Genomic DNA, 25098 nt, shown 5'->3' with positions numbered 1-25098 from the left:
TGAGAGCGGGTCGGGTGTGGCTACATCGCGGTCTGCAGGCAGATGTCCACACCGAGGTCCGCATAGGCCCCGCCCCCTGGAGCGGAGGACTATTTAGGGCGATGCACAGCAGCACTCGGGGAGTTGGTAACCAGTGAAGACAGAAGAGGAGGAGGAAGAGATAGGGCCCTGCGACCCCTAGCCCCGATGTCCTTGTAAGGGCCGGGACCCTGTGTGGTTCAGAGGCGAGACCGTGGGACCCGCGGCCGGACGTCCGTGTGAGGGCCGGCTGTGGGACCCAGTGGTCGGGACCCATACCCCAGCCGGGGTGGGTCTGGGAGTTCCCCTGGAAGCTACGGGGCCGGAGAGCCCGCCTGTGTGTAGCCGGATGGAACGCGTAGCTTAGGCTGTAGTTGGCTACACGTGTCGTTGTGGCTAAAGTAAATGTTAATACAAGTGTGCTACCCGTCAAGTGGTCTCCCGCCGTAATTACTATATTACAGTCGCATGGAATTTTAAATCAGCCAAATATTCTAAATGCCGTGATGTTCATTCTGAATTGTGGAGCGAAAAACTGCAGGACCATGAAAAAAATCCACGCAACCACGTAAGAAAGAGAGACACGCAAACTCCAAATAATCAGCAGACGGCTACAAGATCGGGATCGAACTCAGGATTCTCTGTTTAGCATGCGAGGGTTGTTAACGTCTCCCAGCCACTGCGTCGTCAGGGTCAGGATGGGAGCCACGACCTCCTGCATACCAGGCGCAGTAGTTAACGTCTCCTAGCCACCGCGATATCAAGGTCGTGATTGAAACCCACAACTTGCTGTAAACCAGGCGAGGTAGTTAACGTCTCCTAGCCACCGGGTCACCCACTTAGTAGTCAGCGCCGAGATTCTGGGTTCAATGTAGGGTTGTTAAAATCGATAACCCCCCCCCCATCTCTATACCCCTCGCAGTGTGAATGGGTTCATCCAAGTTGAGTCTCTGAATAGCAGGTCACGTGATGGTGGTGTTGAAAAGTGTGGAAATGGGGAGCGGTGGTGCAGCGGTTAGCGCTACGCTGCGTTACAAACCCCACTACAATTCGAGTTCGATTCCCACTCAGGGCCACTAACACCTCCTCCCCTAGGTCTACTCAGCCTCAAATGAGTAACTGGCGTGCTGTGTAGTAAACATCACTACTGGGGAGACAAAGGCGGCCGGGCGTGGTTGCTGACCACCCACCCCTTCGTGTGCCACAATGCCGATTTTCATAGGTGCTTCTTCTCGTTACTAACATCACTTTCCGCAACTGTCTATTGAAGGCTATATGGAGATCTTCGCTTTTGTGTATCAGTAAAGGTGATTCATATTCTTAGGTTTTTTTGGTAAAGTCACGTAGGTAAAAAATGAAAATTAATAAAAGTAAAATAATATACAAATAAAATAAAATTATTTTTTATTTTATTTTATTATTTTACTTTTATTAATTTTAATTGTAATTTTACCTACGTGACTTTACCGAAAAAACCTAAGAATATGAATCCTTGCAGTCACGAAAGGCTTCAAATCTAGAAGTAAAGGTGATCCTCGCTAACAGCACTTACCCCAACGGCCTGTTGCAGGCTATACGGGGGATCTCTGCCTTTGTGTGTGAGTGGGTCAGAGTGGGTCTGAGTGGGGACGCAGTGTACTCAGTCAGCACAGCGCGAAGTCACAGCCACCCCACACCGCCTGCACCTTCCACTCTGATTCTTAAGCAGCAATTCAAACGGGAGTTCACCCACAGCCCCACACAACCCCTGAGCTGTGAGGCACCGTGGCCTGTGTCGCGTAGGCGAGGTCCCCATCCGCTCTGGGCTCTCAGTTTGCCGGCGTCAGGGGGAGTTTGGCATCGCATCGCGCCACCGTTGAGCCGCAAGTCGGAGGCTGTGGGATCTCAAGCGTGGGGGTTGGTTCGTCGTCTGCGTTAAGGTGGTTCATTCTTGTTCAGATGTTCATGCGTGTCGGGTGTTCATCCGTGTCAATTGTTCATCCGGGTTTAGGTGGTTCATGCGTGTCCAGGTGTTCATCTGCATTCAAATGCTCAAAAGTGTTCATGTGTTCATCCGTGTCCGGTGGTTCATACGTTTGGACTCATAAAGATACCCATAGACTCACAGAGACCCATTGTCTCACCACAGAGACCCACAGACTCACACAGAGACCCACAGACTCACACAGAGACGCATCGACTCACCACAGAGACCCATGACTCACACAGAGACCCACAGAATCGCACAGATAACCATAGACTCACACAGAGACACACAGACTCGCACAGAGAACCATAAAGTTTTACACGTCTGCTTTCATGACCAATATCATGCATAATAGAGTGTTTTTGGGGGTTAGATCGCGTAAATATATAAATGTGTCGTTATAACTTGTCAACATCCCGACACAGCCCACTAGTAAGGATTGTCAAGTAAACAGAACGTGCCAATTCGTCACCAGTACAGCACACCGGTGTGTTGGAGAGCCAAGCCACAACATTTACAATCTCAGTACGACGTTTCGCCAGTAATTACAACTAGCTTCCTCAGGTGACAGCCAGATTTGTGGAGAAGTCCACCTGATTAGTTCCTTATATAGAGGCGTAGATGTGGTGACCACTACTTCTGCACTCTTGTGCAAAGTGGGGAGGGGGGGGGGTTAATGAGTCAACGTAAATTATGCAACGTAAATTATGCGATCTTGTCCTTCCTGCCCAGTGTGTGTATTAAAATAGCCGTACCAACGGTAATCCCTATTGAAGTATGGTGGCCTGTATAGGCATGCATTTAACCAATGTATTATTTAATGATTAGCTTCCACAGAGCACTAAGTCGGTAGCTATCCGAACGGTTAAAAAAAAAATTCCTTCAATTGCGATACATTTTCTAATTATTTTGGCCAGTAGTAGCTAGTTTTGCACAGAACTTTAACGTTATCAAAATCAATTGAATGTCCTTGTTGGCACGCATGTTCTGACAGTTGTATTTGGGAGTATTTAATATTTCTCTGATGTTATTTTAGTGTCGTGCTGATCATTCGTCCTGTTCGCCCAACATAGAATTGAAGTTAATCCTGTACGCACCTTCTGTTCATAGCTTCGGTAATACATCTTTGTACCAGGTATTTATTTCTGTATTTTATTCGGATATTTTGTTTTTCCAAACATCTGGCTAGTTTATCAGTCACTCCCGCAATGTACGGTATTTTGATCGTTTTAATTACTTGGGCAGTTTCAATGCTCGTGTTATTTGATTTGGTTTTGACATTCAATGCCCTGTTGATGTGTGCATCATTGTAACCGTGCATTTGCAGTGCTTCTTTAACATGTTTAATTTCATTTCTCAGACTGTCACCATCTGACACTTTCTTAGCTCGATGAATGAGCGTCTTGATAAGAGAAGATTTCTGTGCGGGGTGATGGTGTGACTGCATTCAGATAGGTGTAAGTATGTGTTTTCTTTCGGGAAGCACTGTGTTTTTTTACCATTTCTATCCCGTCCGAGCAGAATATCCAGAAATGGTAGAGTTCTGTCAGCTTCCACTTCCATGGTGAACTGGATGGATGGGTTTTGCGAGTTGAGATGATTTCGAAATTATTTAAGTGTATCTTTGCCGTGTGGCCAGGCCACCAATGTGTCATCCACATATCTAAACAAATCAGAGGGTTATAGTGTGCTTGAAGCTATTGCGTTTGTTTCAAAATCTTCCATGTACAAATTCGCTATCACTGGAGACAATGGAGAGCCCATTGCTGCTCCTTCCTTTTGTTTATAGAAGTCACCTTTCCACAAGAAGCAGGTGTTCTTTAGACAGTGTTCAGCTCGTCTTGGGATATCTCTGGCCAAACCTTTGTTCGTTACCAGAGCGTCGAGTAATTTAATTGACTCGTTGCCCGGAACCCTCGTGAACAGAGAAGTCACATAAAAACTTAAGAGAATATCATTAGGGTTAAGCTTAATATCTTTAATTATATTTAAGAGATGTTTAGAGTTCTTGATGAACGAAGAGGTCCTACCGATGTAGGGCTGTATTTGTTTCATTACGTATTGTGAAAATTTGTATGTGGCAGAGCCTATTGCACTATACGACATCAGGTTTGTTAATTTTTGGTAGCCCATAAAGTCTTGGTGGTTTTGATGCCCTTGGTTTGATAAGGTATTGCTCTTCCTTGGGAATTAATGATTGCCGTTGTTTTACGTTCCAAGGTGCTGGTTGGGTCTCGTTTAATTTTAAGATAGGTACCTTGATCGAGTAAATCTTTGATTTTATTATCATCACAACAGTCGATCGGCCATTATCAGCAGCAATAATTTGGATATCTTTATTTGCTCTCAATTATCTTAAGGCTTTTGCTTCATTGAAGTTAATATTTGTTTTTGGCAATTTTCTGTTCTCAAATTTTTTGGCAACCTCATGCCTAGTCATCTCAGCTTGATTATGGGGGAGATGTCTAACTGCTAATTTCACTTCAGCAATTATCTCATCGACAGGGATTGTACGTGGGGCAACAGCAAAGTTAAGACCTTTAGACAGGACTGAAACCATATCGCTGGATAATTCAACGTTAGTCATGTTCATATCAGCTGATTGCTGTGTCATTGTGTCAATTATATTTCAGTAATCTGTAGACACTCTTACTAATTTTTACGTGTAAGGACATTAGTGATTTCGAAATGTAACTTAATTCACTTATATTGTGCTGTATTCTCTCTTTTAGCAACAATTCACTAGCTTCATGTAGTATTTGATTATCTTTAAGTGACAATTTGATGAGTTTATTTAACTGCGTGTGGTATTACCTTTGAATCTCTGCATCTTTTGAGGAACACCAGTGAAGACAACAACTTCATCCGCTTAATTTGAAGTTTCTCCTACTTTCTAGTTTGAAGAAAAGTATCCTCCCCATAGAGGTGAGTCAGTTTAACACGTAGGCTTTTGCGACCAATATCATAATTGAAATAAATAAAAATAATTTAAACCATTCGGATAGCTACAGACTCAGTGCTATGTGGAAGCGAATCATCAAATAATACATCGTATAAATGCATTCCTATAAAGGCCACCATACTTCAATAGGGATTACCGTTGGTACGGCTATTTTAATACACATAATGTATAGGAAGGACAGGATCAAAAAGTTCTCATAATGCAAATGCATAATGTACATTGGCTCATTAATTCCCCCCCCCCAAATTTGCGCAAGAGCGCAGAAGTGTGATCATCACATCTATGCCTCTATATAAGGAACGAAACAGGTGGACTTCTCCACAAATCTGACTGTCGCCTGATGAAGCCAGTTGTAATTACTGGCGAAACGTCGTACTCAGATTGTAAATGTTGTGGCTTGGCTCTCCAACACACCAGTGTGCTTTACTAGTGTAGTGAATCATTTCAGAGACACTATTAAGAGGCAACAACGTTTATTCTACACTTAACACCACACCGTAGCATTCGCCATACGCAACCGAGTCAGGGCCAACAAAAACGCCAACCGATGCCCCGATGGCAGTTCAAAACAACCCTGGTTAATTAGTATTTTAAGGGACATTTTCTTAAAAAATGAGTCCCCAACAGACAAGGCACAGGCAGTGACTTTGAACCAACACTGGTCCCGTCAACTCAATATCACCAATCCGGACCACCGCTTAAATTTGGCCAACAATATCAAAACACCCGCCATTAACGGCGACACAAGAACTATCAACAGATCCCAAACAGGCCAACTTCGGTGGCAACGACCTATAAATCAACTCAAAGATCAGGGCGGCGGATGTGCCGGTATCTATCAGTTCCCGGACTTCAACACCTTGCATCGTCCCTACAACAGTGGACGATCCCACTGCCGCTGCTACAACCTGATGCGCCAGCGCTGTCCCCTGCCCCCGACACCACGGCCAACCGGCACCCTCAAAACCCTGCATCTCACGCGCCGCGACATCATTATCCCCAGCAACTCGCGAACCCGACATGGTCTGCGATGGAGATTCCTGAAGTGACTATGTAGACCGGGTGTGTGATGTGCCACGACTTGCCTTTGGAAGGTCGCCCAATCACTCCCAGTGGCCGTGAACTCCCTCACGAAGTGCAGCTTCTTCCTCAGGGTGGGCACCTCGGAGCGTGAAGTTGGCGGGCTGTCAAATTTGGCGGGAGCGTTTTCCCGCCCCGCCGACAAAATGGCGACCACCCGCGCGGGCTGCGGCTCCGTCGCTTCCCGCGCTCGCGAAATGGCGGCGGCGGCGGGACTGTCTTCACATCTCTCTTGCCCTGGCGCTTCTTCATCCGGCTTCTCCATTTCGATTTAAGCCACAAGCGCCGCCGCGGCAGACAACAGGTCCGTGAGGCACATGCTCCTGATCCAGTGTCCCCCTCTCGGCGACCGCAGCGTCGAGGTACAGTTTTTTTCACGCTGCACCGCAGGGAGCACTTCCACGAGAATTGTCTCCGGGCTCCCGGTCCCCAGGGCTGTCTGGGGAATCACCTCCCCGCCGTCTTCATCGTCCGACGTCTTCCTCCGTGTTGACATTGACATATCTGTAGTGGCATATATTGAGCCACTACGGCATCTAGCGCCAGCTACTGAGGAAAGGGTGGAACTTTGCATTGTTGAGTCTCTCTCTGGTGACGGTCAGAGAGAGGGCAAGTGAAGACGTGACAGTCTGGGTGAACCTGAAAGGGCACGTGACCATGTGAGGGTAGCGAGAGGGACATGTGACATGTGGCCCAGAGCCTTCTAGAAGGATCCAGAAGGGGGCGTGGCCAGGGGTGGAGCCGGGCTACGCTAAGGGGCATATAAGGGAGGTCCCGAGAGCCAATTCGGGCTGTCTTCAGGAAACAACCCTTGGTGCTACGTCTCCTCGCCCTTCAGTTTTCAGTCATCATGTTTGGCATCGTGAGTCAGGCAGTACTTTACGGACCTGACTCCGATGAGTAGTTATCCCGTTGGGGTCTGAGTTAACTGTGGTAGTTACCACCTATATCGTTATGTGCTATGTAGTACCCTGTTGGGGTGTAGTAATAAACATATATCCTCCAAGTTCAAGTGTGTGCCTCCGTGGAAACCACTATATCTGGCTTCAGAAGTGAAAAATAATAGCAAAGCTACCGCCTTAGCGTAGGTAAAATGTTTACAAGACGAAGACAACTCACCAGGGCGTCTTCTGATGGAGGAGGACGATGAAAAGGTGATTCCTCAGACAGCCCCAGGGGTTGAGTGCAGGGGAGATCGGCCAGCGGATAAGCGCGAGGATCCCGTACTCGCACCACCGCTATCATCTGAGAAAGCGCGCCGATCGCGTGGCAACCGTCATGCCAGCTTGTTGGCCACTGCGGCAGCACTGGCTGCTGAGATGGAGCTGGGATAGCCGGTGATAGAGGTCGGCATGTTGGAGCCACGAAGAGACGACCTCGCTGCTGCTGATTCGCGCGCGTGGGAAATGGCGGTAACAGCACGTGAGGAGGCTTGTGGCCAGCACCACGTACGGCCGCTGTTGTCTCCCCAGTTGAGATTTTTTTTGCACACCGCACCATTTAATCATTTGAGGTGGAGGCACCAGGACCGCTTAAGATGACTGTCATTAGTTTTGACCATGAGCATAAATTGAACCGCTGCACTACCACTCCCCCATACAACAACAACCGCCATTCGCTACTAAGTGGCGGTGACGTCACCACGACGCTTGTGCCAGGCCATGTGCACCTTGAGGCCACGTGAAGTGTCGAATGCCCGCTGGCAGGAGGTCACGGGCAGACCCAGCAGGTGCCACGGGTCGACTGACCGAGATGACCGAGATGACTGGCTGATGCACCACCTGTGCCCCCTACTGTACCAACTTGCTGTGCTTTAGCCACCCGGCGCTCCGCTCGTTGTTGTGAGCGTCGCTCCTCCGCCCTCCGTTGTTGTTGGAGGGCGACTGCCTCCAACTGCCCAGTAGCGTCCTTCACGAGCCTCCTCCACAGAGGCCGATCTTGACACCACTGGTACCGGTCATCGGCAAGTCCACTCAGCTCCATGTCCTCCTGTACCACATCACTCCATCTCTTCTCTAGCCCGTGCCGCGCCCGTTCAGCCCCCTCGATCCAGCCGAACAAAAGCTGTTTCGGCATGCGGTGGCTGGGCACACACTCACCTTCACACAAACACACTCAACAAGTGTGCAGGCAAGCATGCCCAGATTTCAACTGGAAGTGCGCGTTGTAAGTGAATGTAAAACATATAATAAAAGAAAGCTGGTACGTAAGTGCAGGTGTTTGTAAGTTGGGTGTTCGTAAGTTGAGGACTGTGTGCAGCACAAGGGGCTTTCATTGGCAGTGTGTAGCATGGCAGAATATCACTGATGAGCACCAATGTAAACGAAACTCTGACTCGAACCCAGGTTTCCTGTGCTGTCCCCCAACGAAGTCCTCCGGATCAATATCTGGGCAGACGACTCAACCAACGGCTTTCTTTCCTCCTCATCTGCTCCCATCTCTCCCAGCACCCTACTTGCTGTGTTGCAGGGATGGAGAGGCCCAAACTAGAGCCGGTGCATGGAGTCTCCATGCTGGACTTCATAGCGAGGGACTGGAGCCTGGTGGAGTCGTTTAAAGCTAGGCCCGGAGACCTCTTGATATCAACTTACCCCAAGGCGGGTGAGTATTAACAGAATCATCACCACAATCGCGATGACATACATCATCATCATCTCCATCATCAAAATTACCACGATTATCATTATTATAATCACCACCACCACTATCTTAAAACGATACTCATAATCACCACCACCTTCATCATCATCACAACCAACACTGCCACCGCCACCACAATCACCACCTTCGTAATCATCACAATCATCACAATCATCATAAAAATTACCACAATTATTATTATAATCACGACCACTACAACCTTAATACGGTCATCATTACAATCGCCACCACCTTCAACATCATCACCATCACCTTCATCACGACCACCACCATCATCATCACAAATACCACATTCATAACACTGTGTAACAAAAAAATGTTTATTCCTGAGTAGTAAGTGTTATTTCCTAATTGTATATGCCTCAAAAGTACAGAAAATGGCTATTATTCCCCACAAACGTTTTTTTTAGTGACCAGGACAGTGATATTTTGCAAATTACATATTTTAAATGAGAAAACGGGCTAATTTGTGTCTTGTCGTTCACATGACGTCAGAAAAAATCAACAAATGAATCAAGATTAACTTGTATTTATACTAAAGTAATGCAAAAATTACTACAAAAGATTTAGACACCAAGGTGCACTACCACAGCGAACCGAGTTTTCTGTGGGGAGGAACAATCTCGAAAAGCTACTCACTTATAAATCTGGTCACAAAAGCTAAATTTGTGTGGAATAATAACTATTTTCTACACTTTTTAGGCATAAGCAATTACTAATTAACCCTTACTACCCAGGGACCAAAATAGTGTTACATAGTGTAATCATCATCAACACCACCACTTTCATCACCACGACCATCTTCATCACGACCACTGCTACCACCATTCACCATTATCACCACTACGACATTCATAATAATCCTAACCACGACCATCACCAACAACCGCCATTCGCCACGAAGTGGCGGTGACGTCACCACGACGCTTGTGCCAGGCTATGTGCACTTTGAGACCACGTGAAGTATTCTTAGGTTTTTTCGGTAAAGTCAGGTAGGTAAAAAACATTAAAAAGTAAAATAAAATAAATATCACGACGTTTCGGAGGCAACACAAGCTTCCGTCTTCAGGTGGTACCGTCATAGCCACGACAGCTGTATCAAGTAAATGAGAGATTGCAGGAGTTACCACTGCGTTTATATAATGGTTGGAGAAGGTGGTGGTGCAAGGGCCGCATACTTATTATTAATATGGTAAGGTGAGGCTTGAGACTAAGAACAGACTGCCTAACAAAGGCTGAGCCTTTGTTATGGAGAGGTGCGGTTTGTGACTCAACCTGTAACAGGGAGACCACCACTAAACATGGTAAAACAGTAATGGTTGTCTGTCAAATAAGATTGGCAAATAAGTGTAGTTAAATCTTTTTTGCATGGTTAATCACATCTTTCCAATGATTACTCAGTTTGTAACCGTCATCACGGTTGAAATTATGTCTGTGTTTGTATATTTGTATGGCTTCGTGTACAAACCTTTGATGGTAGCCAGGAGGTTTGCAGAGAACCTTGGTCTCGGAAAATACAATTTCATGAGAGCCCACCGAGTTGTAGCAATGATCGGCAACGGCCGAAGAATCAGTTCTGCCGTGTTTCAGATCTGACTTGTGCAGAACTGATTCTTCGGCCGTTGCCGATCATTGCTACAACTCGGTGGGCTCTCATGAAATTGTATTTTCCGAGACCAAGGTTCTCTGCAAACCTCCTGGCTACCATCAAAGGTTTGTACACGAAGCCATACAAATATACAAACACAGACATAATTTCAACCGTGATGACGGTTACAAACTGAGTAATCATTGGAAAGATGTGATTAACCATGCAAAAAAGATTTAACTACACTTATTTGCCAATCTTATTTGACAGACAACCATTACTGTTTTACCATGTTTAGTGGTGGTCTCCCTGTTACAGGTTGAGTCACAAACCGCACCTCTCCATAACAAAGGCTCAGCCTTTGTTAGGCAGTCTGTTCTTAGTCTCAAGCCTCACCTTACCATATTAATAATAAGTATGCGGCCCTTGCACCACCACCTTCTCCAACCATTATATAAACGCAGTGGTAACTCCTGCAATCTCTCATTTACTTGATACAGCTGTCGTGGCTATGACGGTACCACCTGAAGACGGAAGCTTGTGTTGCCTCCGAAACGTCGTGATTTTTATTTTATTTTATTTTACTTTTTAATGTTTTTTACCTACGTGACTTTACCGAAAAAACCTAAGAATATGAATCATTGCAGTCACGAAAGCTTCAAATCTAGAACCACGTGAAGTGTCAGTGCCCGCTGGCAGGAGGTCACGGGGCAGACCCAGTTGCCTTAGTCGACTGATTGATACGTCTGGCTGATGCACCGCCTGTGCCCCCTACTGTGCCAACTTGTTGTCCTTTAGCCACCCGGCGCTCCGCTCGTTGTTGCGAGCGTCGCTCTTCCGCCCTCCGTTGTTGACGACTGCCTCCAGCTGCCCAGTAGCGTCCTTGACGAGCATCCTCCACAGAAGCCGATCTTGACACCGCTGGTACCAGTCATCGGCAAGTCCACTCAGCTCCACGTCCTGCTGTACCACATCACTCCATCTTTTCTCTAGCCCGTGCCGCGCCCGTTTAGCCTCCTCTCTCCGGCTGAAAAAAGGTTGGTTAGGCTTGCGGTGACTGGGCATGCGGGATACATGACCAGCCAACGCAGCCTTGCCTGCCGGAGGAGCTCACCGATGAGACTGTGTCCAGATCTTTCAAGGATTTGTGAGCTCCTCAGACAATCCAGCCTGGTTAAACTCAGGATGGATCGTAGGCAGGCCATGCTAAATGTTTATAACCAGCAAAGATGTCCCAGTAGGAGGTCTACGTTTCATAAGCATAGAGAAAGGAGCACATGACCATAGCCGAGAAGACCCAAACCTTCATGTGGGTGCCAGACCAGGTGCAGTTTTACGCAGCCGATGATAATATGTCGCTTGACTGATTCAGATTGAGACCTCTGCATGTAAACTGGAGCTGGTCATGAGCTGGAATGGAAAAATCTCCACTTTTTCCACAAGTGCTCCATCACCAAACGGGAGCAGAGGCGGTCGAGTGTTTGATCGCAAAACATACCCAGGTAGGTGTTTAGTTTCGGTGGGGCTGATAGTAATGTCCTACTTCTTAGTGGCATGTTCCAGTTCGAACAGCAGCACCTCCAACCCCTCCTCTTAGTGAGCTGCAATCTCCAGATCATCAGCATATCGAACATAGTTAACTAATTGGGAGCTATTCATAGAACACCACGACTACCACATTCATCATCGTAACCACCACCATCATCTTCATCACCAGCATCTTCATCACCACCACCACCACCACCTTCATCACCAACACTGCTTCAATCATCAAAAGCACTACTACCACATTCATAATCATCATCACCACCATCACCACCATCACCACCATCATCAGCACATTCATCACGATCACTGCTAGTACCATAATCACTACTACATCATCACCACTACTACCACATTCCTAATTATCATGACCACCATCTTCATCACCACAACCGTTACCACCACTTCTACCATCATAATCAACACCACAACTACCAGATTCATAATCATCACCACCTTCCTCTTGCCCCCACCCCTTCGCCCACCCCCCCACCCCTCTTAGGCTGCCGACACAGCTCTGACAAATTGTTTCATAAGTCCAATTTTGATGTGCAGTGGTGGCATCAGCACCTTCCGGGGGTCCACCAGTGGCTCCCACTTGATGTTGTTGCTCTCCACAGAGAACTTGGTCCGCTGTGGCCAGTCCTGCCTGTGGTAGTGCGCCTTGGTGTCTAAATCTTTTGTAGTAATTTTTGTATTACTTTAGTAATAATAGTATACATACATGTTAATTTTGATTCATATGTTGTTTTTTTCTGACTTCATGTGAACGAAAAGACACATTTGCCCGTTTACTCATTGAAAATAGGTAAATTTCAAAATATCACTGTCCTGGTAACAAAAGCAAAGTTTGTGGGAAATAATAGCCATTTTCTGTACTTTTGAGGCATAAGCAATTATGAAGCAATACTTACTACCCAGGAACAAAATGTTAAAAATGTATTACACAGTGTAATCATCACGACCTTCATCTTGGCCCCTCTCCCCCCACCCCTCTAACTCTCTTAGGCACCACGTGGACCCAGGAGATCGTGGATCTGATTCAGAGTGGAGTGGACGTGGAGTACTGCAAACGCGGCCCTGTGTACGAGAGGATCGTCTTCATGGAGTGGACGGGCTTGAATTTCATGACGCCTCGCAAGGGTGATGGCAGCAGCGAACTAAACTCAACTATTTATGTTTTACTTTTACCAGGTTGTAAGTCCCCCATTGAGCTACGCATCTCTATTTCAGATGTGACCTGGCCCATAGAGACCTATATTTGTAGAGACCCATAGATACCCATACTCATAAAAAAAAGTACTCAAAGACTGACAGAGGCTTAGAGACTCATCCGCATATACCCAATCTCATAGAGAAACACTCAGACACCCACAGTCCCATACTGAGACCCATACTGCGAGGCCCATACTCATAGTGACTCATAGAGACCCATACTCATAGAGACCCGTACTAAAACTAAACTATTTCCTTTTTTTATTTTACCAGGTAAGGCCCCACTGAGCAATGCAGCTCTTTTTGAAAAAAATGATTGCATCCAAAATAAATTAGAATGACTGATTCATAATAATGGTGCCTTTGGGTTAGATCACGTACATGTGTCGTTATTGATGAGGAATGATCTTGGGCGCCACGATGGTTAGGAGATCTTAACTACCTCACCAAGTATACAGGAGCTGGTGGGTTCGATCCCGAGCCTGACAATGCCATGCTCTATATATGGAGTTTTTATTATCCCATATAAGCCAATTCGTTGAAACAGAGCTTTAAAACTCATTGGATTCCTCCACTATGAATGCATATTCCGTGGCGAAGTTCATCGGCACATTGGCTAGGAGATTTTAGCTACCTCGCCTGGTATAAAGGAGATCGTAGGTTCGACTCCAAGCCAAACGTCTGCTTTATATTTGGAGTATGTGTCTCTTTCTCTCTCTCGCCATAGTCGCGAGGTTTTTTCTAGGGGTCCTCCAGTTTTTCCTTTCCACATTTAGAATGAAAATCACGCGTTTAGAGTTATTTGGCTGCTGCTATGAATTTCCACGTGATGATGATAATTCGCCATTTTGTTGAACTATGATGACCAGGTCGCTTTGAAATAAATATCCTTAGAACTGGCAAAGTAAAAAAAGTTTAGTTTAAATATTCTGATTGTGATTGTGATGTTCCTTGTCACGTGTATCTCCAGGAGTGGAGGTGCTGCATGATTTGCCGTCTCCTCGCACGATTAAGACTCACCTGCCCTACCAGCTGGTGCCTTCCTCATTTTGGGACAACGATTGCAAGGTGGACCACCATCACCATCACCACCATCACCACCACCACCATCACCACCATCACCACCACCACCATCACCACCATCACCACCACCATCACCACCACCATCACCACAACCACCATCACCACCATCACCACCACCATCACCACCACACTTAGTCTCTTGCTTGCCTTTGCAGGCTCACCTTAATTGGCATCACTATAATATTTTGGTCAGCCAGGTCACGTCCGTGTATATTGTGGGTTCGAGTCTATCGAGAGAAATCGAGACCATCCACCTGAGGCGATACAATAGGGTTGGTCTGTCTTTAATTTTCGACAAGCCACCCTACAAGTTTTCACCTGGGTGGTGCACTCACAACGTCTTTCAGGAGGACCCCTTCATCCTGACACTCACACCTAAGCCTACGCATTTCCAAACTCAGACACCCTTAAGGCACTTAAAGTCTTAGATGGCATTTACCCACTTTGGGCTGCATTCACAAGCAACACCGACTCCTCACTATGAGACCTCCTTTACCAGTGGCAAAATATAGTGATAGGTTTTTACCCTTTCAACTGGTACAAAAATTGACACCTTTATACAAGGCATCATGTTTGCAATAACCACAACACAAGCAGTCAAAATGCAAACAAAAAGAAACAACTCTGATGATGATAATGATATGCACTGATGATTATCATCATCAGAGTTGTTTCTTTTCGTTTGCATTTTGACTGCTTGTGTTGTGGTTATTGCAAACATGATGCCTTGTATAAAGGTGTCAGTTTTTGTACCAGTTGAAAGGGTAAAACCCTATCACAACCCCGACTCCTGTTAGGGATGTGGTGCGCGTCCGTGGGCCACCACAGGCCTGACACCTTCGCCAGAGCAGAGCGGAAGCCAGCCAGCAGAGGTCGCAACCGGGTACCCGATACCCGTACCCTACCCGATACCCGGCTACCCGTACCCGGCCAGGTACGGGTACGGGTAGCCATTTGCGACCCTGGTGCGGCCGGGTACGGGTACGGGTAGGCCGTTAGTCACTGGTGAGTAACCGTTTGTCACTCATTTCGGGTAGGGTACGGGTAGGATACGGCTACCTGTACCCGGCCGGGTACGGGTACCCGTTTGCGACCCTGGTGCGGCCGGGTACGGGTACGGGTAAGGAATCAAAACCCGTTTGCGACCTCTGCCAGCCAGGCACCTGCTCGCTCCTTCCCACCATAGGGTGGCGCTAGAGGCAACCTGCTTGCGCTTCTCTCCCCTCCCATTCTGCTGAATGTCCTTACCCGTCTCTGCTCCCCACCGGGCGTCCACTGAAATTCACGCAGGGAATGCTAATAGAGACTATGGTGCATTATAAAAAAAGACACTTCTTTTCAGATCAGCGCTCTAACGGCACAGTCCATAGTACTGCCGAGCTGCTTCTTACTGCCTGAAGCTTGGCTGTTTCCTTGGACCGATCCTCTCTCCACTGCTGGCTGGAGCCCGAGTCAGAAATGCATGCGTCTGGGCTCATCCTGCATTGACTCTGCACCACTATTGTGTGGTAGGGGCTGGAGGGGAGGTCCCTATTTATAGGAAGCTGGGCTAGGTTGGGTCGCTCAATAGTGATTAACACCTTGATGGAATCTAGTCTTCCACCTGTTCCAAAATAGCCCAACTTGCTGCACATCTTTATACTTTTTAATTACTCCGTGCAAGTGGTTCCATCTCTCCTTCCTTTCTCCCAGAAAACGGATTTTCCACAACCTCCTACCATGTGACAACCACCATCATCAACACCATCATCATCACCGCCATCACTTTCAACACCATCATCACCAATATCATCATCACCATCATCACCAATACCTGCCAAACGCCACTCAGTCACGGTGACGTCACCACGGCGACTGTGCCAGACCTGGTGCACTATGAGACCACGTGACTTGTCAAAGGCTCGCTGACCGGAGGTCACGGGACAGACCCAGTAGGTGCCATGGGTTGACTGACTGAGATGACTGGAAAATGCACCACCTGTGCCCGCTACTGTACTAACTTGCAGCGTTTTACCGGCCCAATGGGCCGCTCGTTGTTGTGAGCGTCGCTCTGCTGACGTCAGTGCTCCATAAAGGCGGATCTTGACACTGCTGGTACCAGTCTTCTGCAAGTCTACTCAGCTCCACATGCTCCAGTACCGCAGCAGTTCATCTCTTCTCCAGCCCTTGTCATGCTGGTCTAGCCCCATCTAAGCTGCTTGGGCATGTGGGAGCAGGCCATGTGGCCTACATGACCGAGCCAACACAACCTTGCCTGCCAGAGGAGCTCACTGATTGGAATGTGTCCAGATTGTTCAAGGATTTGTAAGCCTGAATGGTTTTAACTGGCACAGATGTTCCATTAGAGGGGTCCACGTTTCACATGCATAGGAAGGGAGGGCATGATTGTGGCCGAGAAGACCTGAAGCTTCGTGTGGAATGACAGACCAGGTAGCTTCCACACAGCATTACACAGCCGATTAAAACATAAAGCCGCCCAACTGATTCAGAGGGAGAACCCTGTTGTCAAACCAGAGCTGGCTTTTAGCACACATTTCCAGGTTTGGGAAACTCTTCACTCTCTCCACAACTGTTCCATCACCAATGGGGTGCTGAGGGGGTGGAGTGTTTGATGGCACAAAATACCCAGGCAGGTGCTTAGTTTTGGTTGGGCTGATGGTAATGTTCCACTTTTTAGTTGCATGCTCCAGGTTCAAAAGGAGTACCTCCAACTCCTCCTCTGAGTGAACAGCAATCACCAGATCATCAACATACGTAACATAGTTCACCAATAGGGAGCCATCCCTAGACCGCACGCAGGCATCGATCAACCTCCCATTATAACTGTTGTCAGATAGACATTCATCAGGTGTAGCCATGAAATATTCTCGAACTACGTGGTCAAAGATGATGTTAAATAATGTGGGAGTCAGAGGACATCCTTATTGCACCCTAAGGTAAACAGGGAATGGCTCCGACTCCTGGCCATGTAGCTTCACTCGTGCCTGCCCACATTTATGAAGACCCTTATTTATTATAAGCAATCATTAACGGTCCAGAGGCCTGTCCTGGTGATGGTATCATAGGCCTTGACCAGGTAGGCCTTGTTGGAATTCCCTACACCTCTGCTGTAGCAGACGGACAGAGAATATGGCATCTGTGCAGGACCTCCCTGGTCTGAAACCGCATTGGGGCTCCACAAGTCTCTCCTCAGCGTGCCTGGCAAGGTGATGTTGAATAATCTTTGCCAGGATATTTCCTACCACACTAAGGGAGATGCCCCTGTATTTGTTACATCTGTAGTGAGTTCAACTGAGTCGCAGATGTATACTTGGAGGCAACACATTTATTTAACTTCAACACACGGGGTAACTTCCCCTTAATGAAAAAACAAAATGGTGGTGACCACCAGGCTAACTACACTAATTGCAATGTAACTTGCTACTACGGACCGTGACCACAACTCGGTTCCAGGTGCACGTGTTGGAGACTCGTTGAACGGAAAACGTAGAACGTAGGCGAAGGTTTCTTCCAGGATGAACAACAACAACACTGGTCCCTCTCGGGACCCGGCTTATATTCTCTGAGGCGTACTCTTAGGTCTTTTCGGTAAAGTCACGTAGGTAAAAAATAAATAATAAATAATACAAATAATATAAGAAATAATAGAAATAAAAAATCACGACGTTTCAGAGGCAACACAAGCTTCCGTCTTCAGGTGGAACAGTCACAGCACAATTTCTCTCTGAGGCGTGGCTGGCTCCGCCCTTAGCCACGACCAGACACTTGCCGGCAAGCACCATCGCCAGGCCTGGTTCCAGAGGGTTGTCCATGTATACCTTGTCCGGTGAGGTACTCAAGATATGTATATTTCTCACCGATTTTAAAGGGTTTTTTTTCGGAGAGCTATTTATCTGCAACCTCCCCCCTCCCCAGACATGTTCGCCAAGCGAGACACTACCAGAAGTACAAGACTCCAGGCGAAGTAGCTATGAGGGTCATTGGAACACGCAAACGCCGCCACCACGATGAGGTTACGATCTTTCGGTGGGGAGGGGGGGGGCCTTGCCTGATAAAAACAAATTGGAGTTTTAGTCTAGCGTCTCCCTGTGTCACTCTCCACAACTCCTATATTTGATATCTCCTCCCCAGGCGATCTACGTCGCACGTAATGCCAAGGACAACGCCCTATCCTCCTTCCACTTCGCACGAATGAACAAGCACCATCCGGAGCCCGGCACCTGGGAGGAATACCTGCATCGTTTCATGACCGGCAATGGTGAAGGCACCTGGGTTATTGCAACCACAGTCCCTGCTGGTCCCCCACTACTATACCGGTAGTGAGGAACCGAATTCATTACACGTGGCCTGCAACTTAATTGCACCATGAACACGCACACATACACATGTAGGTACAAAGATTCAAAATGTAGCCTTAACAGACTGTTGGGGCAAGTGCTGTTAGCGAGCAGCACCTATAAAGCCCGGCACAGAACACGAATGGGTGGGTGGCCAGGACCACGCCCGACCACCAATGTTTCATTAGTGGCAATGTTTACACACCACACCAGTTACTCATTTGTGGCTGAGTCGACCTAGGAGAGGCCCAAGACTGGTTCAGATAACACTGTTTAACTTTTTTTTTTATTGTTCCTGGAGAGCAAGTGTTATTTCCTAATTGCTTATGCCTCAAAAGTACAAAAAATGGCTTTATTCCCCAAAAACTTTGCTTTTGTGACCAGGACATTGATATTTAGAAATTTACCTATTTTCCAGACCATTTCAGATAGATTCAGTTCTGAGTAAACTTGGAGTAACTTTCTTGATTTGAAGCTATCGTGACTGCAGGAATCCATACTCTGTGGTTCTTTTCGTAAAGTCATGTAGGTATAAACAAGCGTCCGTCATCAGGTGGGAAAGCATGGTCTGCTGCTGAGGCATACTGTTTTAAAAGGTTTAAAATGGGTATAGCCCAAGGGTATTAAAAAGTGGGCGGGATTAGTGATGATAACGTGAGAAATTAGCATGTTAATGTAAAATCGTAGAGTGGTGCAATCCAAAGGCATGAGTGCAACCGAAAAGGTGCAATCCAAAGGGCATGTGAGTATGAGAGTGCAATCCAAAGGACATGTGAGCATATCCTTTGGATTGAAAGCCGAAACCATTGGGGTTCCTTAGGAAGGGCGAAACGTTGACCGCAGAAACCGTTAACGGATGTCACACTGTTAACCCAGGGATTACTGGACAAGTCAAATACTTTAGAGTCCTTACCAGCCACCTGACCGAGGGGGATGCAATTTATTGCACCCTGACGTGACTTTTTAACGTGCCAACACGGGCGCTCCACCTCCTCCTTCCCACAGTGTGCTGGGGCTCGTGGCATGATCATGTGACCGGGTGGTGGAACATGAGGGAGCGACACCGGATTCTCTACCTCTTCTTCGAGGACATGAAGGAAGTAAGGTCGCAGAGCAGTCTATGACATAAGTACCACGGCTCCCAGACTTCAAAACGACTTTTAAAAATATGAATCTATGAGTTTTTTTGGGGTTAGATAACATAGATATAAATGTGTCATTAAGTTCAAGTTCATTCATTAGGTATAGCCCTGTGAGCCATTCGGCTCTTGAATCGGGTGCAACCACAACAAACAAAAAACAAAACATGAACTAGAAAACATCTTAAAGTGAATATGTGACTAAGTGCAAACAGACAATCCAAGAAAAGACAGCAAAATATTGCAGAAAAAATACCGTACACCAACGCTGTGTGCAAAAATCCCAGTGGAATGCAAGTAAAACAACAACAACAACAACCACAAGACATCTTAGATTAAGGCCATCAGTCTAACTCTGTACTACAACAAACAAACATGGCCAAACCAGTAAACTTTTCGAAATCACAAAAATAAAGCAATGAAACAGTGATCATAGGAACTGTGATGGAATTTTCACAATAAATGACATACACAACATGTACTACCAAAACCCTGCAGCCATAGCTGGCTGCATGAGTCACTCCACAACAGCAGCCAATTAGTAAGGTTTGGCACTTAATTAGTAAGGTTTGGCACTTAAACAAAACGTGCCAACTAGTTACTAGCACAGCACACAGGTGTGTTGGAGAGTAAACCCACGACATTTACAATATTGATGTTTGGTGGACATGGCCTGAGTCAGAACCAAGGCAAAGTGGTCATCTTAGCCAATGCCACCATATCTCATTATTTTGTTATTATTATCCAACAAACATTCAGAGGTCTGGGATAGAGGGAATTGTTGCGTGGGCCGAACATGGTTGACATCACAAGCATGCGTTGATGCATGTGTTGGGGACTGTACAGAGAAAGTGCTAGAAGGCATGGCTTGATATAAATAGGAACAGATAGCCAAAAGGCAATCAACTCACTTTCAACTGGTACAAAAACTGACAACTTTATGCAAGGCATCATGGTTGCAATAACCACAACACAAGCAGTCAAAATGCAAACAAAAAGAAACAACTCTGATGATGATAATGATATGCACTGATGATTATCATCATCAGAGTTGTTTCTTTTCGTTTGCATTTTGACTGCTTGTGTTGTGGTTATTGCAAACATGATGCCTTGTATAAAGGTGTCAGTTTTTGTACCAGTTGAAAGGGTAAAAACCTATTACTATGTTTTGCCACTGGTAAAGGAGGTTTCATAGTGTAAGAACACACGTGTTATAGTAGAGTGGGGGAGTGGGGGCACTGTCCAATAGGGGCGGGGACAAACAAGTCCAGTGAGAGAAAAAAGTATTTTATCCCCTGCTGATTTTGTACGTTTGCCCACTGACAAAGAAATGATCAGACTATAATTTTAATGGTAGGTTTATTTGAACAGTGAGAGACAGAATAAGTACTAAGTCATGTTTTGCAGAGGGGTCAATTACTTATTTCCCTCATTAAAATACAAATCAATTTATAACATTTTTGACATGCGTTTTTCTGGATTTTGTTGCTGTAATTCTGTCTCTCAATTTTCAAATAAACCTACCATTAAAATTATTGACTGATCATTTCTTTGTCAGTGGGCAAACGTACAAAATCAGCAGCGGATCAAATACTTTTTTCCCTCACTGTAACTAGAGACAAATGGCCAAAATGCACAGTAGTAATTATTCAATAAAGAACACGCGTGGTATAGTAGAGTGGGGGGGCGACTGTCCGATAAGGGGGGGGGCAAGCGAGTATATATGGGGGAGCGAGGCCCGCGTCGGAGCACTTGCTCGGGGAATAATCGATAACCAAGGTGGACAACATCGGGGAAGACTGTTCGTGAACAATTTGGTGGAAACTATCGGCGCTGACTGGTCATGAACAAACCATCGGGACTGCAGAGAGTCGTAGTTATTACAGGTGTGGCGGTTGTTACACTCGGAACTGCAAATACGTTACGATAGAAATAAAGTTTCTACTTCTACAAAATGAACGTCTCCAAGGACCTTCTTTAGTCCTGTATTTATGTAGACTTGAAACTTTCGTGACTGCAGAAATTCATTTTCTTGGTTCTTTCGGTAAAGTCACGTAGATAGTTAAAACAAAAATAAAAATTTAAAGCAAAAAACCCACGCCGTTTAGATCGCACACTTTGGGGCAGGCTGTGTGTCTTTATAAAATTCCTGGGGACCCGAATTATTTAGTCCCACAGTCTCTTCTTGGTTCTTTCGGTAAAGTCAAGTAGAAGGGAAATAATAAAAAAAAACATAATAAAATACAATTTATTATGTTTTTACAATTGAATTTTATTATGTTTTATTTTTATTATTTTATTATCGGAGGAGACTGTTTATTTTTATTATTTTATTATTTCCCTTCTACGTGACTTTACCGAAATAACCAAGAAGATGAATCCCTGCAGTCACGAAAGCTTTAAATCGAAATCCCACAGTCTCGTTACTGATCGTAAGCATAAAGCTCCCGCACCCCTCTTTCCCACCTTGCGTGTGCTGAGGACCCCATGCGTGAGGTGTCCCGCATCGCCGACTTCATGGAGCGGCCACTGTCCGAGCAGCAGCTGCGTGATGTGGTGAAGCTCACCTCCTTCCCCGTGATGCGCGACAACCCCATGACGAACTACAGCACCGTGCCCACCGACTTCATGGACCACTCCGTGTCGCCCTTCATGCGCAAGGGTAAAGATCCCAACCTTTTTTGAGGCTCAATCGGGAGACACGGTAACAATGATGAAGGTGGTGGTAGTAGTGATGGGGATGATCTTAATACCAGAGGTGTGGAGCAGGAGGCTCGTGAAGGTTGCTACTGGGCAGTTGGAGGAAGTTGCCTTCCAGCAACAATGGAGGGCAGAGGTCTGACGCTCATAACAACGAGCGAAACACCGGGCAGCTAAAACACAGCAAGTTGGCACAGTAGGGTGCAAGGTGGTACATCTGCCAATAATCTCAATCAATCAACCTATGGCACATGGGTCTGTCCCATGACCTCCTGCCAGCGGGCATTCAATATTTTACGTGGCCTTAAAGTGCACAAAGCCTTGCACAATCGCCGGTAACCCAACTTAGTGATGAATGGCGGTTTTTGATGGTGACCACATTGAGACAACCCCATGACGAAGCACCGTGCCCCGGCGACACGAGTTAAGTTCCGGCTCACGGCCAACATCGGTGATGATTATCTGAACTGGCCCTGGGCCTCCCCTAGGTCGACTTAAATGAGTACCTAGTGCGATGCGTAAACATTGGCACTAGGAAGACAAAGGCCGGTCGGGCGTGGTGCTGGTCACCCATGCCCTCGTGTGTCTTCATAGGTGCCTAACAGCACTTACCTCACCGTTTATTATGGCTATACGGGGCATCTGTGTCTTTGTTTTGTCTTTGCAGGGGAGGTGGGTGACTGGAGGAATCACTTCTCTGCTGCTCAGCTGGAGGCCTTTGAGCAGCACTACAAAGAGAAAATGGCCACCACTGACCTGCGCCTGAGGGACAGCCTGCCCTGAAGGCCCGCATCTCTCCCTCTGCTCCTGACTGTATCCATTGACTGATTTGGGTTAAAGTTATGATAGAATAATACTAATTTCACGTAATATATAGCGTAATTCATGCTGATTGCATCCCACAACGCTGTACAATAATTATGTCCACAATGGCATTTAGAGCTGAATCCAATTTTAAACAATTATTAAGTAAAGGAAAACCTCCAGGTAATAAAAAAGTAGGGTTGTCACTCTCTGAGTTACCAAAAAATTGAGACATCATAGGGAAAAAGAAGGTAATCTCACAATTCCATAAGAAGTTAGACATTCACGTAAATATCTTTTATTGAAAGGCACAATATAAGTAATATGCAATTGACTCGAAAGTACAGTATCGATTATCCGGCGCCCGATTATCCAGTTTCCAACATTATCTGGCGGTTTGGGGCCAATGCGGAGAAACCGGTAAAATTGCTCCAAAGGCTGTACCAGTCCGGCGATCGTCAAACACATGTATGTTGTTGAAACAAGAGCATAGTACTACGTACATCTCACCATGCAGTCTTCGAGATCGGAGTGGTAAGGTACAGTAAATTTTACATGCAAAATAACTAAAATCTGTATGTTATGCAATAATGTGCATACATTTGCTATTTTATATCATGATGTGATTATCCAGCGTTTGGAAATCCCCTTCCACCAAAAGCTGCCGAATGATTGGTGATCTGCCGTATGTGACGTTGATCTTCCCCGGGGAAGAGTTACGGATTTCTGTGGGCAGATACCTCAACTAGAAGACGATCCTGGCAAAGTCAGGACAGGTGGCAACTCTAGTTTTGAATTGGACAATCTGAATTTGATCCAATTGGGTTATACTTTTGCATTTTTATATCGATTTGATTTTCTTTGATTTTGTTTGTACCTGGTTTAATCTGTGAGTAGTCTGAGTTGTCTTTTTTTAATCCACTCTTGATTCATCTGGGTATGATCTGAACTTTGTTCATTTGTATCTTGCATGGTTGTATCTGATAGATCAGATTGAAATAAATGTGACTTTACTCAACTCAATGGTGCAGTGCTCACAATCGGACTATTCTCACTTTGGTTGGCACGATACACCGATAGCACGAGTTCACTATCTGGTGGTGAAGCGTAAAAGTGGTTTGAGTGACAAGTCATCGCATGGTCATGTAAAATTAAGTCACGAAATCTGACGTCATCGGATAAGAAGCTTTATTTGTCATAATCGGATCAACAGATTGGAACGTACAATTCATATCTATAAAGGTAATAATCGCTATCAAGTATAAATTTCGATTGCGATCGCATCGCAGATGGGCACAGAAGTGCATCTGAAAGCGCGAATTGCATTGACCACCTTTGTTCGATAGCCAGCCAAACACTGCAACTGCTGCGAGGAGACCAGAGTTTGCGTGTTGGTTTATGCGCATTGACAGGATCGGCAAGGTGGTGTGGTTCATTTGTAGCAAGCACTTTGTGTGTAATGAGTGCGACCTTCAACAACAACCGCCATTCCCCACGTGCCAGGCTATGTCCACGTTAAGGCCACGTGAAGTGTCGAACACTTGCCGGCAGGAGGTCGCAGGACAGATCCAGGTGCCTTGGGTTGACTGACTGAGATGATTGGCAGATGCACCACCTGTGTGACCTACTGTGCCAACTTGCTGTGTTTTAGCCACCCGGCGCTTCGTTTGTTGTGAGCATCGCTCCTCCGCCCTCCATTCTTGCTGGAGGGCGACTGCCTCCAACTGCACAGTAGCGTCTTTCACGAGCCTCCTCCACAGAGGCCGATCTTGACACTGCTGGTACCAGTCATCGGGAAGTCCACTCAACTCCACATCCTCTTGTACCGCATCACACCATCTCCTTTCTAGCACTCACTGCACCAGATTAGCCCCTTCTATCCGGCTGAACAAAAGCTATGTCGGCATGCGGTAGCTGGGCGTGCAGGCTACATGACTCAGCCAACGCAGCCTTCCCAGCCGGAGCTCACAGATGTGACTTTGTCCAGATTTTTCAAGGAT

General features: G+C 46.3%; 1 protein-coding gene across 1 annotated transcript; it reads left to right on the top strand.

The window, feature by feature from the left end:
* Nucleotides 1-1742: 1742 nt before the first annotated feature.
* LOC144735424 (sulfotransferase 1 family member D1-like) lies at nt 1743-24116 on the top strand. The gene is made up of 8 exons (XM_078617825.1): nt 1743-1937; nt 8474-8627; nt 12829-12963; nt 14006-14103; nt 18250-18376; nt 19461-19555; nt 22076-22256; nt 22962-24116. Exons 2-8 carry the CDS (start codon nt 8498-8500, stop codon nt 23075-23077), a joined length of 882 nt encoding a protein of 293 aa, XP_078473951.1. The 5' UTR covers nt 1743-1937; nt 8474-8497; the 3' UTR covers nt 23078-24116.
* Nucleotides 24117-25098: the final 982 nt, after the last annotated feature.

Source organism: Lampetra planeri, chromosome 55 (genome assembly GCF_965212315.1).
Source record: "Lampetra planeri chromosome 55, kcLamPlan1.2.h2, whole genome shotgun sequence".
Taxonomy (NCBI): Eukaryota; Metazoa; Chordata; class Hyperoartia; order Petromyzontiformes; family Petromyzontidae; genus Lampetra; species Lampetra planeri.
This window is presented reverse-complemented; position numbering and strand designations above follow the sequence as displayed.